The 23,472-nt window shown below is 42.6% G+C and overlaps 1 protein-coding gene across 1 annotated transcript in view; it reads right to left on the reverse strand.

Moving 5' to 3' along the window:
• Positions 1–708: 708 nt before the first annotated feature.
• Positions 709–23,472, reverse strand: part of LOC143766203 (gastrula zinc finger protein XlCGF66.1-like) — a 30,302-nt gene continuing 7,538 nt past the window's right edge. The window contains exons 2-6 of the mRNA XM_077253693.1: positions 1,650–1,799; positions 1,341–1,520; positions 1,143–1,266; positions 971–1,063; positions 709–772 (exon numbers count right to left, since the gene is read on the reverse strand). Coding sequence (XP_077109808.1) covers positions 768–772; positions 971–1,063; positions 1,143–1,266; positions 1,341–1,520; positions 1,650–1,727 — 480 coding nt within the window. The 5' untranslated portion in view covers positions 1,728–1,799 and the 3' untranslated portion in view covers positions 709–767. The remainder of the gene's footprint in view (positions 773–970; positions 1,064–1,142; positions 1,267–1,340; positions 1,521–1,649; positions 1,800–23,472) is intronic.

Here is a 23,472-nt window from a genome sequence, read left to right on the forward strand (position 1 = left end):
CGGCAGCGCCGTACTAGTACGGCGCATGGCACGAAGGGGTTAAGATCGCAGCATGTCCGTTTACCTTGTGGCGATGCTGCGCTGCCGCAAGGTAAAACCCAGGGCCCTATGTGTGGGATGCGATGATGCCGGATGTGTGCAATGAACACATCTGGAATCATCGCGTCACAGAAGGGGGCGGAGCGGGTTTGCCGCCCCATCCAAACCACCGGCCATCCTGAAAGTGAACACGTACCCTAACACACTCCTGCTATGAATGGATTTATGCTGGATCAATCACATGACCAAATCAGAGCTGATTGTACAGAGATCGGAACTATATTTTTCTTTGTGGAAAACTGGTATTAACAATGTTTTGAATGTTTAACTTTCAGGCTCCTTATCTCACCATCCACCACTACTTTGAACGTTAGACTTCCATCATTTTATAGATAATCATCTTGGCTATCTCATACATAAATTTGACTTGCAGCTATTTACTTTATGGCCTTTGAAATGTTGCATCACAAATGCGTACTAAAAAAATGTTAAAGGTGTCATTTTTTGTTGAAGCACTAAATCTTTCAGTCAGTAAAAATGCACATCAAAAAGCTCTGAGTAACAAACCCTAAAACAATGCAACATATAATTATGCAGGAAGAAGAATCTGTGACTTCTCTGCATTTAGTGGTTACTACTTACCTGGGCAGTTATCTATAGGAATCTCCTCTTTACACCGCTCATCACCCCTCACATATGTCTCTGTAGTATTAATATGGGTCAGATCTTCACCCTAAAACAAATATTGTAAAAGTCACAGACAGATGGAGAAGGCACATCTATGATCAGCTCTAATTCTGCCATCTCCACCGTTCTCATTACACAAGTATAAAACATATAATACTGGTGGATAAAACAAGACTGAACACAAGATCTTCACAGCCGTCTACACATCATAGGGGAGATCTCATGACACCTTCTTTCCATCTACCTGATGAGGAACATTGGGATTTTCTTCTGTACAGTCTTGGTGAAGAAGAGGATGGGGGACATCTCTCTGGTGTTGTCTTCTTACTGGACAGATCTGGAGGAAATGCATACAGGGACTGAATTGTTTACATACAGATATTTATAGGCCGTGTGTATTTAGTCCTGTCTATTACCTGGTGATGTGAGGGGCTGGGGAACCTCCATCATGATGTCCTTGTACAGATCTTTGTGTTCTTCTAAATACTCCCACTCCTCCATGGAGAAATAGATGGTGACATCCTGACACCTTATAGGAACCTGACACATACAATGATACCATCATATCACTGATCCCTTCATAGCACGACTATGTAATGTCCCAGCATTCCCACCTCTCCAGTCAGCAGCTCAGTCATCTTGTAGGCAAGTTCTAGAATCTTCTGGTCCTTGACGTCCTCACATATCAGTGGGTGAGGTAGATGCCCCATGATTGGGCTCAGGGGTGTTCCCCATCCCTCAGACACAGGATCCTGACAGCGCTCACTAGAGGTCTTCTTCACTACTGTGTAATCCTGGTTATGGAGAGACACATTAATAAATCTCACTACAGACATTTCCAGAGTCCTCACCTCTCCAGTTCTGTCCATCTGTTATTCTCATAGATAAGAATGATGTAATGTGACGTCATCAGAATCTCTCACCTCTCCAGTAAGCCGGAAGAGGATCTCTAGGGTGAGGTGTAATATCCTCTCCACCATCTTGTCACTGCTCCTATCCATCCCTGATGGGTCAATGAGTAAAATATACTTATATAGAAGATTTCCGCTGAGAGGATCTGATATTGTAGAGACCTGAATTGGAAGAAGATGACAATGTAACATCATAAAGAATCCGTGTAATAATACAATTATTGAAGATAATGAGGGAAGCTTGTGATGAGATGTATAATGTAGATGTTCAATTCTCTTTTCTCTTAAAGACATGAACGGCTTACTAAGGCCTACGTCACATATTTTGATATTTCCGTGTGCTGTTCATGTGCCCCATCCATGTGACATGTTCAGTAATAGAATGAAGAATAGAAATGACAAATGTTTAGGCGTTAAAGATGGGCAAAAATATAGATAAATAGATAGATAGACAGACAGACAGATTTACTTGATATCCGTGAGATATATAATCAGGGCCTTGTATGTCTAGTTTAATGTACATGTATTAAGCTAATAAATAAATGAGAAAACTACGTGATGTCTCTGTTATTTTTAATAACCAGCAAAGGTAAAGCAGACAGCTGTGAGCTGATATTATCAGGCTGGGAAGGTCCATGGTTATTGTCAGCATCCTTAAAAGAGGCGAATCACATTAAATGAGCCAAATCTGGCACTTTGCCTTTACTCTTCCAGAATGCCCTGCTGCGGTGGCAATCCGGATAACAGTAGTTAGGGTTGATGTCAGTTGTGTTTTTTCAAAAATCACCACTGGCATCAAGCCCTGGGGTTGGTAATGGAGAGGTGTCTTTCAGATACCCCCATAACTAACCTGGTAATCAAAATGAAAACACACACACACAAAAAAATAGTTTATTTGAATAAATACTTCCCCACACTTTCCCTGGATCACCTATGTATTAATTGAAAAAAAATGGCATACAGACCCGACGTAGTGAGGGCAGCAGGAGATGATTAATGTATTTCTATTTTTATTATTACATTATTAGTACAGCATTGTGGATTTTTTTCTTCATATGTACTACTAACACCTATTTATTTTAGACCATAATCTGTGTAAATCATCTCACAATATATTAGTCCCCTGCTCAAACATTGGCTTAGAAATGTCCGGTATATGGCTGTTCTGCTGTATCCAGGGCGTTTGGGAGCTATAGATTTTTTGGGTCATTCACTCATAGTCATAGCAGCCATAACATTTTGATTTTTACACAAGCTTCGCTACATGACATCTTGCTCTTTTGTGACAAGAGCTGTAGTAGTGACATTTTGCCAAACAAGTCTGTATGGCTGTGTTCACACATATTTATGAACTAATACAACAACACCCAGACTCATATTTTTCCATATATTTTGTCAAGTGAGAATTACTAAGCTACTTAAATGTTACTCCAAAAAACATCATATTCAAGAAAGAGAGGACAATTGGAGGGGTTTTTTTAATAAAAAAAGTTTAAAAAATTCTTTGACACAATTAGAACACTACAAATAAACAATTCCTACAACAGTCCAGAAAAACAATGTGCTTAAACCCCTTTCTGCCATCAGACGTACTATTCCGTCCATGTGACCTGGGCCCTAATTCCTATGGACGGAATAGTACGTCATTACCGATCAGTCGCGCACATGGGGGGTGTGTGGCTGATCGGGGCCGGGTGTCAGCTGATTGTCTCAGCTGACACCCTGCACTAAGTGCACTTTAACTCCCGGAACACTGCGTTCCGGAGCCGGTTCGCCACCACTGTTTTTCAGTGGCCTATAAACTAAGGCCACCGGCATCAGGGGCTTATCTACAGCATTCTGTAATGCAAATGTTGTTGCCAGTTTTACTCATTTCCGCTTGTGAAAATTTAAAATTTGTGACTAAAACGTCATTTTTGTGCTTAAAAAATGTAATTTTTCATTCACTGCCTAATGATACAAAACTCTGTGGCACACCCATTGTGTAAATATGATCACTGCACCCTTAGATGAATTCATTGAAAGGTGTAGTTTGTAAAATGGGGACACTCATGGGGGTTTGTGCTAGTCTGGCACCTCAGTGGGTCATGGCACCCGCAAACCATAGCAGCAAACCTGAACTACTACATGGCGCTCCTTCCCTTCTGAGCTTTGCACTGTGCCTGAAAACTAGTTCCCGATTACACGAAGGGTATTGTCGCATTTAGGAGAAATTACACAGCAGCCGGTGGAGGTCCATTTTTTCCTATTGCCCTTATAAAAATTTAAAACATTGGGCTAAAGCAACATTTTGGTGGTAAAAATGTAATTATTCTTTCGTCATCGCCCAATGCTATGAAATTCTGTGAGGCACATGTGGTGTCTGTAGTTTCCAAATGAGGTCACTTGTGGGGGTTTCTGCTGTTTTGGTACCTCAGGAGCTCTTCAAATGAGACAAGGTATCTGCAATCCAATCCAGCCAAATTTACGCTTCAAATACCAAATAGCGCTTCTTCCCTACTACTACTGCCATTTGCCCAAACAGCAGTTTTTGACCACATATAGGATATTGCCACATTTAGTAGAAATTGTGTAATACATTTTATGTTATTACCCCTTGTAAAAGAGATAGGAAATATAAGCCCGAAGCATGAGTATGAATAACCATAGTCAGTGAGGGGAGCTCCCACACAGCTCATCTAGGTGCCTACAGGTGCTGTCATACTCCATGGGTGAGTTAAGTTGTTGATTTATATATGCAAATTGCCTCTTCAGAGAAAAAGAGGACTTCAACTCTATAGCGCCACCTGTTAGAAGTAGCGGATCCTACAAGTCACAATCAACCCTTTAACGAGTCTTGTAATATGACTTAGGACAAAAGCCAAATCAGTATCTCAATTCGCAGACACGGTGTTTCGGGCTGTTGGCCCTCGTCAGTGCGAAGCATGAGAACTACACTATGTTCCAAATTATTATGCAAATGATATTTTTCTCGGATTTTCCTAAATGGTTGGTGCAAATGACAGTCAGTCTAATAAAAGTCATCACCCTTTACAGTATACATCGAATTTTATTGAAGAAACCTCCCAATGATAACAGTATAATCTCCAAAATGAATAAAACCTCAAAATAAACTGTTCCAAATTATTAGGCACAGTAGAATTTCTAGACATTTGATATGTTTTAAAGAACTGAAAATGCTCATTTGTGGAATTTGCAGCATTAAGAGGTCACATTCACTGAACAAAAAAGCTATTTAACTCCAAAACATCCTAACAGGCCAAGTTACATGTTAACATAGGAGCCCTTCTTTGATCTCACCTTCACAATTCTTGCATCCATTGAACTTGTGAGTTTTTGGAGAGTTTCCGCTTGTATTTCTTTGCATGAAGTCAGAATAGCTTCCCAGAGCTGCTGTTTTGATGTTAACTGCCTCCCACCCTCATAGATCTTTTGCTTGATGATACTCCAAAGGTTCTCTATAGGGTTGAGGACAGGGGAAGATGGTGGCCACACCATGAGTTTATCTCCTTTTATGCCCATAGCAGCCAATGACTCAGAGGTATTCTTTGCAGCATGAGATGGTGCATTGTCATGCATGAAGATGATTTTGCTCCTCAAGGCACGTTTCTGCTTCTTATACCATGGAAGAAAGTTGTTAGTCAGAATCTCTATATACTTTGCAGAGATCATTTTCACATCTTCAGGAACTTTAAAGGGCCCTACCAGCTGTTTCCCCATGATTCCGTCCCAAAACATGACTCCTCCACATCGTTGCTGACGTTGCAGCCTTGTTGGGACATGGTGGCCATCCACCAATCATCCACTACTCCATCCATCTAGACCATCCAGGGTTGCTCGACACTCATCAGTAAACAAGACTGTTTTTTTTGTTTCAATATGTTTATTTAAAGTTTTCATAGCAATATATAACAAAAACGACCTTCCATGTAGAAAAGATATAGTTATTTATAGAGCATCGTGACAAAAATGTAAAAGTAACCATATCAATAAAGGTCGATCATATAAACCAAACTAGAAAGACAAGACAGGACAGACTAGGGATAGGAACAACAAGGGGGATAACATCACTTCGTTTTACCAATTATGGGGGAAATCCAACATGTCATGTCATCTGATGTTGATAATTAGGTGAGTGCTGATTTGTCGCAATATACTAGTAAACAAGACTGTTTGAAAATTAGTCTTCATGTATGTCTGGGCCCACTACAACCATTTCTTCTTGTGAACACTGTTTAGGGGTGGCCGAATAGTAGGTTTATGAACCAAAGCAAGCCTTTGAAGGATCCTACACCTTGAGGTTCGAGGGACTCCAGAGGCATCAGCGGCTTCAAATATCTGTTTGCTGGTTTGTAATGGCTTTTTAGCAGCTGCTCTCTTCATCCGATGAACTTGCCTGGCAGAAACCTTCCTCATTATGCCTTTATCAGCACGAACACGACTGTGCTCAGATTCAGCCACAAATCTCTTAACAGTAAGATGATCACGCTTAAATTTTCAATAAATATCTAATGTTTTCATCCCTTGACCAAGGCATTGCACTATTTGATGCTTTTCGGCAGCAGAGAGATCCTTTTTCTTTCTCATGTTACTTGAAAACTGTGGCCTGCTTAATAATGTGGAACATCATTTTTAAGTAGTTTTTCTTTAATTAGAATCACCTGGAAAACTAATTATCACATGTGTTTAAGATTGATTTCAGTGATCCATTGAGCCCTGAGACACAATGCCATCCATTAGTTTATTTGAAAAACAAAACAATTAAATCATTTTGACACTTAAATCCAATTTGCATAATATCTTGGAACACAGTGTAATTTGGCTAGGTGAGAGGCTCTGAGACTGAGGTCTAAGGGGTAAGGCTTTTCCTTGTGGAGAGTGACATACCAGCTCTGGCTTGTCAAGGTAAGGAGGCTTATTCACCGTGCAAGGCTCCTCTGGGAAATTTAATATGCAAATAGCCTCTTCAGAGAAAAAGAGGACTTAACTCTATAGCGCCACCTGTTGGAAGTAGTGATCCTACAAGTCACAATCAATTCTTTAACGAGTCTTGTAATATGACTTATATAGTCATCCACACTATTCCTTTGGAAACTCTTCATAGGTTGAGTGTTGCTCATTGCTATAGGCATCCATTACTGATTACATGTGAGCCCCTCTATGGCCTACTTTGGACTTAACATCACTCATTTTGGCTCTCATATCTGTATTGCACACAGTGTCTGGCAAACCCATCCCTTTAAACTTGTTATTTTTTGGCAAATCGTACTTAACCTGTTTGGCTATATATGCACCCCTATATTTCTGTGAAGTATTGAAGTATTGACTGTCTGTCTGTAACTTTTTGTGCCCTCACCATTTTCCTGATACTTTTCTTACTATATATATATATATATATATATATATATATATATATATATATATATATATATATACACAGTGGGGCAAAAAAGTATTTAGTCAGTCAGCAATAGTGCAAGTTCCACCACTTAAAAAGATGAGAGGCGTCTGTAATTTACATCATAGGTAGACCTCAACTATGGGAGACAAACTGAGAAAAAAAAATCCAGAAAATCACATTGTCTGTTTTTTTATCATTTTATTTGCATATTCTGGTGGAAAATAAGTATTTGGTCAGAAACAAAATTTCATCTCAATACTTTGTAAAATATCCTTTGTTGGCAATGACAGAGGTCAAACGTTTTCTGTAAGTCTTCACAAGGTTGCCACACACTGTTGTTGGTATTTTGGCCCATTCCTCCATGCAGATCTCCTCTAGAGCAGTGATGTTTTTGGCTTTTCGCTTGGCAACACGGACTTTCAACTCCCTCCAAAGGTTTTCTATAGGGTTGAGATCTGGAGACTGGCTAGGCCACTCCAGGACCTTGAAATGCTTCTTACGAAGCCACTCCTTCGTTGCCCTGGCGGTGTGCTTTGGATCATTGTCATGTTGAAAGACCCAGCCACGTTTCATCTTCAATGCCCTTGCTGATGGAAGGAGGTTTGCACTCAAAATCTCACGATACATGGCCCCATTCATTCTTTCATGTACCCGGATCAGTCGTCCTGGCCCCTTTGCAGAGAAACAGCCCCAAAGCATGATGTTTCCACCACCATGCTTTACAGTAGGTATGGTGTTTGATGGATGCAACTCAGTATTCTTTTTCCTCCAAACACGACAAGTTGTGTTTCTACCAAACAGTTCCAGTTTGGTTTCATCAGACCATAGGACATTCTCCCAAAACTCCTCTGGATCATCCAAATGCTCTCTAGCAAACTTCAGACGGGCCCGGACATGTACTGGCTTAAGCAGTGGGACACGTCTGGCACTGCAGGATCTGAGTCCATGGTGGCGTAGTGTGTTACTTATGGTAGGCCTTGTTACATTGGTCCCAGCTCTCTGCAGTTCATTCACTAGGTCCCCCCGCGTGGTTCTGGGATTTTTGCTCACCGTTCTTGTGATCATTCTGACCCCACGGTGTGGGATTTTGCGTGGAGCCCCAGATCGAGGGAGATTATCAGTGGTCTTGAATGTCTTCCATTTTCTAATTATTGCTCCCACTGTTGATTTCTTCACTCCAAGCTGGTTGGCTATTGCAGATTTAGTCTTCCCAGCCTGGTGCAGGGCTACAATTTTGTTTCTGGTGTCCTTTGACAGCTCTTTGGTCTTCACCATAGTGGAGTTTGGAATCAGACTGTTTGAGGGTGTGCACAGGTGTCTTTTTATACTGATAACAAGTTTAAACAGGTGCCATTACTACAGGTAATGAGTGGAGGAAAGAGGAGACTCTTAAAGAAGAAGTTACAGGTCTGTGAGAGCCAGAAATCTTGATTGTTTGTTTCTGACCAAATACTTATTTTCCACCAGAATATGCAAATAAAATGATTAAAAAAACAGACAATGTGATTTTCTGGATTTTTTTTTCTCAGTTTGTCTCCCATAGTTGAGGTCTACCTATGATGTAAATTACAGACACCTCTCATCTTTTTAAGTGGTGGAACTTGCACTATTGCTGACTGACTAAATACTTTTTTGCCCCACTGTATATATATTTGCCTAAGGGGTACTTCCGTTAGTCAGTCGCGGAAATTCCAGGTCGCTGATTGGTGGCGGCCGGCTGACTGCGACCAATCAGCGACAGGCAGTCTGGCCACGAATTGGCCCCTCCCTACTCCCCTCCGGTCAGTGCCCCCTCCATACTCCCCTACAGTCAGCAGCCACATAGGGTTTTAGCAGTCCGTTAAACGGACTACGTTACACAGCGGCATAAAGCAGTGTAGCGCAGTCCGTTAACGCTGATATTAACCCTATAAGTGACCAACTTTTTACTATTGATGCTGCCTATGCAGCATCAATAGTAAAAACATATGTTAAAAATAATTTTAAAAAAATAAAAAAAACATTATATTCTCACCTTCCGGCACCTTTCCCGCTCCTCGCGCCGCTCTGGTCCCAAGAATGCATTTCGGCAATGACTGGACAGGACGTAGCGGTCTCGCGAGACCGCTACATCATCACACGTTATTGCCGCAATGCATTCTTGGGACCGGAGCGTCGCGAGGAGCATCGCTAAACGCCTGGCCTGGATCCAGGGGCTGACGGAGGGCGAGTATATAACTATTTTTTATTTTAATTCTTTTTTTCACAGGGATATGGTGCCCACATTGCTATATACTGCGTGGGCTGTGTTATATACTGCGTGGCCTGTGTTATATACTACGTGGCCTGTGCTATATACTGAGTGGCTGGGCAATATACTACGTGGCTGTGTTATATACTACGTGGATGTGTTATATACTACGTGGGCTGTGCTATATACTACGTGGGCTGTGCTATATACTACGTGGGCTGTGCAATATACTGCGTGGGCTGTGCTATATACTACGTGGCTGGGCAATATACTACGTGGCTGTTATATACTAAGTGGGCTGTGTTATATACTACGTGGGCTGCGTTATATACTACGTGGGCTGTGCTATATATGCTATATACTACCATACACATTCTAAAATACTCGATGCGTTAGAATCGGGTCACCATCTAGTGTATATATATATATATATATATATATATATATATATATATATATATATATATATATATATATATATATATACATATACACTCACCGGCCACTTTATTAGGTACACCATGCTAGTAACGGGTTGGACCCCCTTTTGCCTTCAGAACTGCCTCAATTCTTCGTGGCATAGATTCTACAAGGTGCAGGAAGCATTCCTCAGAGATTTTGGTCCATATTGACATGATGGCATCACATAGTTGCCGCAGATTTGTCGGCTGCACATCCCAAAGATGCTTCATACAAGGCAGGATGGATCCATGCTTTCATGTTGTTTACGCCAAATTCTGACCCTACCATCCGAATGTCGCAGCAGAAATCGAGACTCATCAGACCAAGCAACGTTTTTCCAATCTTCTACTGTCCAATTTCGATGAGCTTGTACAAATTGTAGCCTCAGTTTCCTGTTCTTAGCTGAAAGGAGTGGTACCCGGTGTGGTCTTCTGCTGCTGTAGCCCATCTGCCTCAAAGTTCGACGCACTGTGCGTTCAGAGATGCTCTTAGGCCTACCTTGGTTGTAACGGGTGGCGATTTGAGTCACTGTTGCCTTTCCATCAGCTCGAACCAGTCTGCCCATTCTCCTCTGACCTCTGGCATCAACAAGGCATTTCCGCCCACAGAACTGCCGCTCACTGGATTTTTTTTCTTTTTCGGACCATTCTCTGTAAACCCTAGAGATGGTTGTGCGTGAAAATCCCAGTAGATCAGCAGTTTCTGAAATTCTCAGACCAGCCCTTCTGGCACCAACAACCATGCCACGTTCAAGGGCACTCAAATCACCTTTCTTCCCCATACTGATGCTCGGTTTGAACTGCAGGAGATTGTCTTGACCATGTCTACACGCCTAAATGCACTGAGTTGCCGCCATGTGATTGGCTGATTAGAAATTAAGTGTTAACAAGAAGTTGGACAGGTGTACCTAATAAAGTGGCCAGTGAGTGTGTATATATATATATATATATATATATATATATATATATATATATATATATATATATATATATATATATATATACACATACATACACATACACATTCAGTACAGACCAAAAGTTTGGACACACCTTCTCATTTAAAGATTTTTCTGTATTTTCATGACTATGAAAATTGTACATTCACACTGAAGGCAACAAAACTATGAATTAACACATGTGGAATTATATACTTAACAAAAAAGTGTGAAACAACTGAAATTATGTCTTAGATTCTAGCTTCTTCAAAGTAGCCACCTTTTGCTTTGATTACTGCTTTGCACACTCTTGGCATTCTCTTGATGAACTTCAAGAGGTAGTCACGGGATTGGTTTTCACTTCACAGTTGTGCCCTGTCAGGTTAAATAAGTGTAATTTCTTGCCTTATAAATGGGGATGGGACCATCAGTTGCTATTCCATCAGGTTTGCGTTCAGTTGGACCATCATTTATTTTTCAACAGGACAATGACCCCAAACACACCTCCAGGCTGTGTAAGGGCTATTTGACCAAGAAGGAGAGTGATGGGGTGCTACGCCAGATGACCGGGCATCCACAGTCACCAGACCTGAACCCAATCGAGATGGTTTAGGGTGAGATGGACCGCAGAGTGAAGGCAAAAGGGCCAACAAGTGCTAAGCATCTCTGGGAACTCCTTCAAGATTGTTGGAAGACCATTCCCGGTGACTACCTCTTGAAACTCATCAAGAGAATGCCAAGAGTGTGCAAAGCAGTCATCAAATCAAAAGGTGGCTACTTTGAACAACCTAGAATATAAGACATATTTTCAGTTGTTTCACACTTTCTTGTTAAGTACATAATTCCACAAGTGTTAATTCATAGGTTTGATGCATTCAGTATGATTGTACAATTTTCATAGTCATGAAAATCTAGAAAAATCTTTAAATGAGAAGGCGTGTCCAAACTTCTGCTCAGTACTGTATAAGTGTGTGTGTGTGTATATATATATATATATATATATATATATATATATATATATATACATACATACATACATACATACATACATACATACATATATATATGTGTGTATGTACACATACATATACATATGCACACACACAGGTGCAGCTCACAAAATTAGTATATCATCTAAAAGTTAATTTATTTCAATTCTTCAATAGAAAAAGTGAAACTCATATTATATAGTCATTACAAACAGTGATCTATTTCAAGTGTTTATTTCTGTTAATGTTGATGATTACGGCTTAGAGCCAATGAAAACCCAAAAGTCATTATCTCAGGAAATTAGAATACTTTATAACACCAGCTTGAACACATTATTTTAACCCCTTCCTGACATCTGACGTACTATCCCGTCGAGGTGGGGTGGGCCCGTATGACCGCCGACGGGATAGTACGTCCAGCGCGATCGGCGGCGCTCACGAGGGGAGCGCGGCCGATCGCGGCCGGGTGTCAGCTGCCTATCGCAGCTGACATCCGGCACTATGTGCCAGGAGCGGTCACGGACCGCTCCCGGCACATTAACCCCCGGCACACCGCGATCAAACATGATCGCGATGTGCCGGCGGTGCAGGGAAGCATCGCGCAGGGAGGGGGCTCCCTGCGGGCTTCCCTGAGCCCCCCGCAGCAACGCGATGTGATCGCGTTGCTGCGAGGGTCTTACCTCCCTCCCTGCCTGCTCCAGACCCGGATCCAAGATGGCCGCGGATCCGGGTCCTGCAGGGAGGGAGGTGGCTTCACAGAAGCCTGCTCAGAGCAGGCACTGTGAAGCAGCCTGCACTTCTCTCAGATCGGTGATCTGTCAGAGTGCTATGCAAACTGGCAGATCACCGATCTGTATTGTCCCCCCCCTGGGGCAAAGTAAAAAAGTAAAAAAAAAAATTTCCAAATGTGTAAAAAATAAAAATAAAAAAAAATATTCCAAAATAATGAAAAAAAAAAAAAAATTATTCCCATAAATACATTTCTTTATCTAAATAAAAAAAACAAAACAATAAAAGTACACATATTTAGTATCGCCGCGTCCGTAACGACCCGACCTATAAAACTGGCCCACTAGTTAACCCCTTCAGTAAACACCGTAAGAAAAAAAAAAAAAAAACGAGGCAAAAAACAACGCTTTATTATCATACCGCCGAACAAAAAGTGGAATAACACGCGATCAAAAAGACAGATATAAATAACCATGGTACCGCTGAAAGCGTCATCTTGTCCCGCAAATAACGAGCCGCCATACAGCATGATCAGCAAAAAAATAAAAAAGTTATAGTCCTGAGAATAAAGCGATGCAAAAATAATTATTTTTTCCATAAAATAGTTTTTATCGTATAAAAGCGCCAAAACATAAAAAAATTATATAAATGAGGTATCGCTGTAATCGTACTGACCCAAAGAATAAAACTGCTTTATCAATTTTACCAAACGCGGAACAGTATAAACGCCTCTCCCAAAAGAAATTCATGAATAGCTGGTTTTTGGTCATTCTGCCTCACAAAAATCGGAATAAAAAGCGATCAAAAAATGTGACGTGCCCAAAAAGTTACCAATAAAAACGTCAACTCATCCCGCAAAAAACAAGACCTCACATGACTCTGTGGACCAAAATATGGAAAATTTATAGCTCTCAAAATGTGGTAACGCAAAAAATATTTTTTGCAATAAAAAGCGTCTTTCAGTGTGTGACGGCTGCCAATCATAAAAATCCGCTAAAAAACTCGCTATAAAAGTAAATCAAACCCCCCTTCATCACCCCCTTAGTTAGGGAAAAATAAAAAAAATGTATTTATTTCCATTTTCCCATTAGGGTTAGGGTTAGGGCTAGGGTTGGGGCTAGGGTTAAGGCTACAGTTAGGGTTGGGGCTAAAGTTAGGGTTAGGGTTGGGGCTAAAGTTACGGTTAGGGTTTAGATTACATTTACGGTTGGGAATAGGGTTGGGATTAGGGTTAGGGGTGTGTCAGGGTTAGAGGTGTGGTTAGGGTTACTGTTGGGATTAGGGTTAGGGGTGTGTTTGGATTAGGGTTTCAGTTATAATTGGGGGGTTTCCACTGTTTCGGCACATCAGGGGCTCTCCAAACGCGACATGGCGTCCGATCTCAATTCCAGCCAATTCTGCGTTGAAAAAGTAAAACAGTGCTCCTTCCCTTCCGAGCTCTCCCGTGTGCCCAAACAGGGGTTTACCCCAACATATGGGGTATCAGCGTACTCAGGACAAATAGGACAACAACCTTTGGGGTCCAATTTCTCCTGTTACCCCTGGGAAAATACAAAACTGGGGGCTAAAAAATAATTTTTGTGGGAAAAAAGTTTTGTTTTATTTTTACGGCTCTGCATTATAAACTTCTGTGAAGCCCTTGGTGGGTCAAAGCACTCACCACACATCTAGATAAGTTCCTTAGGGGGTCTACTTTCCAACATGGTGTCACTTGTGGGGGGTTTCTACTGTTTAGGTACATTAGGGGCTCTGCAAACGCAATGTGACGCCTGCAGACCATTCCATCTAAGTCTGCATTCCAAATGGCGCTCCTTCACTTCCGAGCCCTTCCATGCGTCCAAACGGTGGTTCCCCCCACATATGGGGTATCAGCGCACTCAGGACAAATTGGACAACAAATTTTGGGGTCCAATTTCTCCTGTTACCCTCGGGAAAATACAAAACTGGGGGCTGAAAAATAATTTTTGTGGGAAAAAATTTTTGTTTTATTTTTACGGCTCTGCATTATAAACTTCTGTGAAGCCCTTGGTGGGTCAAAGCACTCACCACACATCTAGATAAGTTCCTTAGGGGGTCTACTTTCCAAAATGGTGTCACTTGTGGGGGGTTTCAATGTTTAGGCACATCAGTGGCTCTCCAAACGCAACATGGCGTCCCATCTCAATTCCTGTCAATTTTGCATTGAAAAGTCAAACGGTGCTACTTCCCTTCCGAGCTCTCCCATGCGCCCAAACAGTGGTTTACCCCCACATATGGGGTATCAGCGTACTCAGGACAAATTGTACAACAACTTTTGGGGTCCAATTTCTTCTCTTACCCTTGGGAAAATATAAAATTGGGGGTGAAAAGATAATTTTTGTGAAAAAATATGATTTTTTATTTTTACGGTTCTGCATTATAAACTTCTGTGAAGCACTTGTTGGGTCAAAGTGCTCACCACACCTCTAGATAAGTTCCTTAGGGGGTCTACTTTCCAAAATGGTGTCACTTGTGGGGGGTTTCAATGTTTAGGCACATCAGGGGCTCCCCAAACGCAACATGGCGTCCCATCTCAATTCCAGTCAATTTTGCATTGAAAAGTCAAATGGCGCTCCTTCGCTTCCGAGCTCTGTCATGCGCCCAAACAGTGGTTTACCCCCACATATGGGGTATCGGCGTACTCAGGACAAATTGTACAACAACTTTTGGGGTCCATTTTCTCCTGTTACCCTTGGTAAAATAAAACAAATTGGAGCTGAATTAAATTTTTTGTGAAAAAAAGTTAAATGTTCATTTTTATTTAAACATTCCAAAAATTCCTGTGAAGCACCAGAAGGGTTAATAAACTTCTTGAATGTGGTTTTGAGCACCTTGAGGGGTGCAGTTTTTAGAATGGTGTCACACTTGGGTATTTTCTATCATATAGACCCCTCAAAATGACTTCAAATGAGATGTGGTCCCTAAAAAAAAATGGTGTTGTAAAAATGAGAAATTGCTGGTCAACTTTTAACCCTTATAACTCCCTAACCAAAAAAAATTTTGGTTCCAAAATTGTGCTGATGTAAAGTAGACATGTGGGAAATGTTACTTATTAAGTATTTTGTGTGACATATCTCTGATTTAAGGGCATAAAAATTCAAAGTTGGAAAATTGCAAAATTTTCACAATTTTCGCCAAATTTCCATTTTTTTTGCAAATAAACGCAGGTAATATCAAAGAAATTTTACCACTATCATGAAGTACAATATGTCACGAGAAAACAATGTCAGAATCGCCAAGATCCGTTGAAGCGTTCCAGAGTTATAACCTCATAAAGGGACAGTGGTCAGAATTGTAAAAATTGGCCCGGTCATTAACGTGCAAACCACCCTTGGGGGTGAAGGGGTTAAAATCCGAAATGTTGGCCTACTGAACTGTATATTCAGTAAATTCAAGAAATACTTGGTCGGGGCTCCTTTTGCATCAATTACTGTGTCAATGCGGCGTGGCATGGAGGCGATCAGCCTGTGGCACTGCTGAGGTGTTATGGAACCCCAGGTTGCTTTGATAGCAGCCTTCAGCTTGTCTGCATTGTTGGGTCTGGTATCAGCCATTTTCCTCTTGACAATACCCCATAGATTCTCTATTAGGTTAAGGTCAGGTGAGTTTGCTGCCAGTCAAGCACAGTGATACTGTTGTTTTTAAACCAGGTATTGGTACTTTTGGCAGTGTGGGCAGGTGCCAAGTCCTGCAGGAGAATTAAATTTCCATCTCCAAAAAGCTTGTCGGCAGAGGGAAGCATGAAGTGCTCTAAAATTTCCTGGTAGACGGCTACGCTGACTTTAGTCTTCATAAAACACAGTGGACCTACACCAGCAGATGACATGGCTCCCCAAACCATCACTGATTGTGGAGACTTCACACTAGACCTCAAGCAGTTTGGATTGTGTTCCTCTCCACACTTCCTCCAGACTCTGGGACCTTGACTTCCAAGTTCTAGTGTGAAGTTGTTTTTTTATTTTATAGGATGAAAAGAAAAATTAGATTTTTATTTTACCTCTAAAATACAGTCACATTCAAGTAAAGAAAATTCTCCCACACTTGTCCGTACACGATGCTGAAGTTGGTTTCTTCTTCAGCAATTTTTATTCTCCGTTTTTTTTACAGGTTTAACAAAAAAAGTGAAACATCACAATAATAAAGTACAATGCAGCGAGGTGCCTGATGGGAGTACAATTAAAAATAGCTAAAAAAATTATCAAATTGGCACAAAAATGGGCATCAAAGTGGGCATTGAAGGGTGATATTGAAAAGGTTAAATGACTTGGGGCCACTGATCTCACACTACAGACACATAGATCAGGATGCCCCACATCAAATTCAGATCACTACACAAACGAGTTCTGGGAATCAGAACGGGCATTAAAGTGGGCAAATTTTCACAGATTTGAATAAGTAACTGGTATTTTTAAGGGACTATAAGAGATTGGGCCACTGATGTCACACTTCAGACAGACAGTGATGCCAGGCAACAAATTCAGGTCACTCCATCCTGGCCTAAATGGGTTCTTGGCATCAGAACGGGCATCAAATTGGGCAAACAGACGATTTTCACATATCTGAATAATTAATTGGTGTTTTTTAGTGGTTAAAATACTTTGAGCCACTGATCTCACACCAACATTACATACATAGTGATGGCTCGCAGCAAATTCAGGTAATTTTAGACTTGCAAAAATGTATTCTGGGCTACAAGGTGGGCAAATAGCCACTTTTCACAGATTTGAACAGGTAACTGGTGATTTTCAGGAAGATCCAAGTCAAAATCAGTTGTTTTCTTTCAGGCTGGCCAGAGTGGTTGAAAAAAGTTGGCAAGTTGAAACTTTGTACTGATTTGAAAAACTTACTTTGTTCTGTCCATTCCAGGAAGGACAGTGTGGCTCGTATTATGCATTGAAGTTTAGTACTATAGCGTTTGGTTTGCTGTGTTATAGCACCATCTAGTGGTGGCTAAATTTATAATCTGTGCCTTAGTAACAATTAGAGTGTTGCATTGTGGGATTGTACCAAGGTATGCTGGGAGAGGGAAACTCCATGATTTTCTGCGTACTTCCTGGGACACACGTGCTCATGTGTTATGACCCCAATGGCAGAGGGTCTCAGGAATAATGCTAAGTCAGTAAATACAGAAAACCAGCTCATAGGGCAGTGGTAACTGGGCTGACCATATAACTAATCCTAGCACCACAAATACCAGCAGCCGGGGAACGTTCCTACGTTGATCCTAGACGTCTCGCGCCAGCCGGAGAGCTAACTACCCCTAGAAGGGAAAAGAAAGACCTTTCTTGCCTCCAGAGGAAATACCCCAAAAAGTTGGATAGAAGCCCCCCACAAATAATAACGGTGAGGTAAGAGGAAAAGACAAACATAAGAATGAGCTAGGAATTTAGCAAAGAGAGGCCCACTAGCTAATAGCAGAATATAGAAAGATAACTTATATGGTCAGCAAAAAATCCTATCAAAAATATCCACACTGGAAATTCAAGAACCCCCGAACCGTCTAACGGCCCGGGGGGAGAACACCAGCCCCCTAGAGCTTCCAGCAAGGTCAGGAATCACATTTAGTACAAGCTGGACAAAAATGAGAGCAAACAAATAACCCAAAAAACAAAGAAGCAAGACTTAGCTTAATTTAGCATGAACCAGGATCAGCAAACAGGAGCAAACAGAATGTGTCTGATAACACCGATGCCAGGCACTGGACTAAGGTTCCAGGAGGTTTATATAGCAACACCCCTGAAGTAACGACCCAGCTGGGTGCAGACAGAGGGAAGGAAATCCCAGAGTCATATCACTAGTAACCACTAGAGGGAGCCAAAAAAGTCTAATTCACAACACTCATGTGCTGTGCTGGAACCATCTCACTTACTTGCCATCCTGGTTAAGTTTATCCGGTAAGCTTGTTACCTCTGTTCTTGTAATATAGTGTTGTACAGAATGTGATTTACTTTATAGCAGCCAGTACATAGGAAATGTATTTTTACTCTTCGCCACGACAGCACCCCACTGGAGAGAGGGATCCGCCCCGCAGGAACAGGAAACCTATTGAGAAATAAAAGATGGCGGTCCGCCTCTCCTCCTCAGTTTAGGTTTCCTGTTCCTGCAGGAACGACAGGATTTCTATAAAGAAAAATATACCTGGGCATGCACGCCGCCTGTGCGGTGTCTTTTAAGAACGGCAGGGGCTGCAGTCCAGAGGCAGCGTCGGGGGAGATCCGTTTGACGGCTCCCTCCTCGCCTGACAGAAGCCCGGACGATGACCTGGTCCGGGTAAGGCCGCCGGGCATCGTTTCCGAAGCAGGTGGCAATAGCAGGCGCCGGAATCCTCGCTGAGCAGGTGAGGACAGCGTTCCGGAAGTGAGTCCGGGGCTCGGACTGCGCACGCGCCGACCACCACCAAGGATTACCCGGAAGTATAGCTTGAACTTCCGGAGTATCCAAGCTGCGGCCGGCGGCGGGGGGAAAGGTGCGGTCCTTGCGCATGCGCAAGAAGGAGGACGCTTAGGCGCCATATTTAAATCAAATGAGCGCTACTATCCGGCGATGTAAGATGTCATCCCCAGGTGCCATGGACCCTGAAACAGGAGACCAAGTACCCCCTGCCAAAGATCGTCCCAGCAAAGGATCTTCAGACACCGGTCATAAGAGCGGTTCGGTGATCAGATCCAGGACAGGATCTCGGGCTTCTGATCCGGTATTATCAGCTTCACTGGGTGAGTGTGAGTGACTCTACCTATTAAGCTAATGCTATTTCCCCTCTCTCTCTCTCTCCCTCCTCCTTCTCTCATCAGCGCACGGGTCAGGGTAAAAAACGTGAAAAAACAAAACATAAAGAATGTGCTCTATGTAGCCAGCCCCTACCCGACTCATACCCCAAAAAACTTTGTCAAGGCTGTATATCTGAGACCACACAAGGAGCGGCAATGTCCATTACGGACTTGCGTACCATTATCAGGGAAGAATTAAGAGCCATATCCCAAGATAAACCGCATAAAGCCAAACCCAAAATACCGACACCCTCGTCAAATTCAGACAGTGACCAGGTTGTGTGTTCAGACGCCTCCCTGTCGTCATCATCATCATCATCATCTTCATCGTCTGAAATTGAGGGACGTCCTTGCTTCCCGGTGGAAAGTGTGGACAATTTAGTGAAATCAATACGAGACACTATGGGGTGTGAAGAGACAAAAGGAGCACAAACCACGCAAGATATAATGTTTGCGGGTTTGGCAGAGAGAAAAAGGAGATGCTTTCCGGTCATACCGGCAGTGAAAGCGTTAATAAAAAGGGAGTGGGAAAAGCAAGATCAGAGAAGCTTTTTACCCTCATCGTCAAAACGAAAATACCCGTTTAGTGACGACGAGCTTCTCACATGGACAAAAGTCCCTAAAGTTGATGCTGCTGTAGCCTCTACCTCGAAGCAGTCAACTCTGCCTGTAGAGGATGCGGGACTGCTCTCGGATCCTCTAGATCGCAAAGCCGAGTCCTCCCTAAAAAGATCCTGGGAGGCAACTACGGGAATATTTAAGCCAGCAGTAGCAAGCACTTGCACAGCCAGATCAATGCTCATATGGATAGATCAATTGGACCAACAAATTGAGAATAAAACCCCAAGAGAGAAATTACGGGCAGCCATCCCCTTAATACGGGGTGCAGCAGCCTTCATGGCGGACGCATCCGCGGACTCCCTTCGGTTAGCGGCAAGGTCTGCAGGTCTGGTAAACAACGCAAGGCGTGCACTATGGATGAAAAGCTGGAAGGGCGATGCGCAGTCAAAATCTAAAATATGCGCCATCCCATGTGAGGGTGAGTTCCTCTTTGGCAAAACTCTAGATGACATACTAAAGAAGGCGAAAGACAGGAAAAAAGCTTTTCCTGACTCTTCCATTCCTTTTTATAGGAGAGCCTTCAAAAGGAGACCGTTTGGCAAAAGAAAGCAAACGGATAGGTCTACAACATGGACCACTAAAGATGAAAAGCAGAGAGGTACCATGTTCAGAAGACCCAACCCCTCAAAAGATAACAAATACTGAGGATATACCAGTTGGGGGTAGATTGAAGTTTTTCGCCACTCAATGGGAAAAGATAACATCTAGCTTGTGGGTTTTAAATATCATCCGAGATGGAATTAAATTAAAATTCTCTCGTGTCCCCCACGAGTCTTATATTATAACATCTTTCAGCTCGCCTATACAGCAACAGGCGTTAGAGCTTGAAATTCAAACCCTATTATCAAAACGGGTCCTAGTCCAAGTTCCGGTGGGACAGGAGGGTAGGGGGTTCTACTCTCCCCTATTCCTAATCTCTAAACCCGACGGTTCTTTCAGGACAATCATTAACCTTAAAAAACTCAACTTATTTATCGAAAATTATACCTTTAAAATGGAGTCCATTAGATCCACCATAAAGCTCCTCTTCCCAAATTGTATGATGGGGGGCATTGATCTAAAAGATGCATATTATCATCTCCCTATTCATAACAGATACCAGAAATTCCTCAGGGTGGCGGTAAAAATCAACAACGAGGTTCATCATTTTCAATATGTGGCCCTGCCCTTCGGCCTCTCAACAGCACCGAGGATCTTCACCAAGATAATGCTAGAGGTGATGGCCTACCTTCGCCAGAAGGAAACCTTGATTGTGCCCTATCTGGATGATTTTCTGGTAATAGGAAATTCAGCTACTCAATGTACTGACCGTTTAGCTCACACAATTTCCTCTCTACAGGGCCTGGGCTGGATAATCAATACCGACAAATCCAGACTCACTCCACTTTCCCGTCAAGCGTTCTTGGGGTTCCATTTAGACTCTATATCTCAAAAGTGTCTTCTGCCACAGGTAAAAATTTCACTGATCAGACACAAAGTCCTAGCCGCAATAAACAATCCACGTATATCCCTAAGACAGGCTATGTCATTATTAGGGTCTCTAATCTCTTGTATACCTGCAGTAAGATGGGCTCAACACCACACTAGAACACTGCAACATCAAGTTTTACAAGAGGATAAACGGTTATTGGGTCATCTAAATGCAAAAATAACCTTATCTCAGGAGGTTTTAACTTCCTTAGAGTGGTGGCTAGACTCAGACCATTTGATGAGTGGGGTTCCATGGGTAATAACGCCATCTCATACCATAACCACTGACGCCAGTCCTCATGGATGGGGCGCTCATATGGGGAATGATTATTGCCAGGGATCATGGAGCATAGAGGAAAGCTGCAGCTCCTCTAACTTCAAAGAACTAAATGCTGTAAAGTACGCCTTATACCATTTCCTCCCACAGCTTCGGGGGAAAAACGTCAGAGTCCTGTCCGACAACACCACCACCGTGGCGTATCTAAACCGTCAAGGAGGTACGCGATCAGAGACTCTGATGTCTTCTGCTACGGAAATTTTAAATCTAGCAGAAAATCATCTAGCATCCCTTACTGCGTTGCACATAAGAGGAGCAAGCAATCAGCAGGCGGACTTTCTAAGCCGACACACCCTAAAACAAGGGGAGTGGTGTCTAAACCAACAAATTTTCCTGGACATAGTATCTCTTTGGGGCCGTCCTCAGATAGATCTCTTCGCCACAAGAAGAAACAGAAAAGTTCAGAGATTCGCCTCCCTATCACCAGCGGATCATCCGGACATTCTGGACGCTCTCCAAGCCCCTTGGCAGTTCAGTCTGGCGTACGCGTTTCCTCCAATCATATTGCTACCTCAAGTCATACGCAAAATCAGGGAGGAAGGGGCGAGAGTTGTACTGATAGCTCCATTCTGGCCCAAGAGACCATGGTTCTCGTGGCTACAGACTATGTCGATCTCAGATCCTTGGGTCCTCCCCTCAACGCCCAATCTTCTCTTCCAAGGTCCGTTTTTCCACCCTCAGGTGGACAATCTTCACCTGACGGCCTGGAACTTGAGAGGCAGATGCTAAGGTCAAGAGGGTTCTCGGGGGGTTTGGTTGATACACTTCTCCATAGTAGGAAACCCTCCACCACAAAAATCTATACGAGAGTATGGAAAAAATTCCTGCAATTCCATACATCTACCAATACATCAGAAATTCCTATATACTCTATCTTGGAATTTCTTCAAAAAGGGAGAGAACTGGGTCTAACTGTAAACACCTTAAAGGTTCATGTTTCAGCACTAGGAGCCCTCTATGGCCATAACATCGCGGGGGATAGATGGGTATCCAGATTTATTACGGCCTGCGAAAGAATGAATCCAGTTAGCATACCTAGGATTCCACCATGGGATTTAAATTTAGTCTTACAAGCCCTAACAGACTCTCCATTCGAGCCAATAGACTCAATATCAATTAAATGTCTATCACTAAAGACGGCCCTCTTGGTAGCACTGACTTCAGCTAGGAGAATCAGTGACATCCAAGCACTCTCCATAGATCCACCTTTTTTGTTAACCTTTCAGGATAAACTAATTCTTAAACCAGACCCTTCCTATCTACCCAAAGTAGCGAAAAAATTCCACAGGTCACAAGAAATAATCTTGCCCACTTTCTTCAGTAATCCATCCACTCCTGAAGAACAAAAATATCACACTCTAGACGTTAAAAGAGTAGTGTTAAAATACATTGAAAAGACCAGCAGCTGGCGACAGAGTAGGGCTCTGTTTATTTCCTTCCAGGGTGTCAAGAAGGGTCATGGAGTAACAAAAAGCACCTTATCCCGGTGGATCAGAGAATCTATCAGACTGGCTTACTCCGCGAGGAAAGAAATCCCTCCGGAAGGCATAACGGCACACTCCACCAGAGCGATGGCATCCTCCTGGGCAGAGAGGGGAGACGTCCCGATTGAAACTATATGTAAGGCGGCAACGTGGTCAAATCCTTCTACATTCTATAACCACTATAGGCTAGACCTATCGTCAACTTCTGACCTAGACTTTGGCAGGACTGTCCTCAGCACGGTGGTCCCCTCCCTAGGTGATGGTCTCTGAAAGATCTCCAGTGGGGTGCTGTCGTGGCGAAGAGTAAAAAGCCGGATTACTCACCGGTAATGCTCTTTTAATGAGTCCACGACAGCACCCTCTTACATCCCGCCCTAGATCAATATAATA

The sequence above is a fragment of the Ranitomeya variabilis genome, chromosome 4 (assembly GCF_051348905.1).
Source record: "Ranitomeya variabilis isolate aRanVar5 chromosome 4, aRanVar5.hap1, whole genome shotgun sequence".
Taxonomy (NCBI): Eukaryota; Metazoa; Chordata; class Amphibia; order Anura; family Dendrobatidae; genus Ranitomeya; species Ranitomeya variabilis.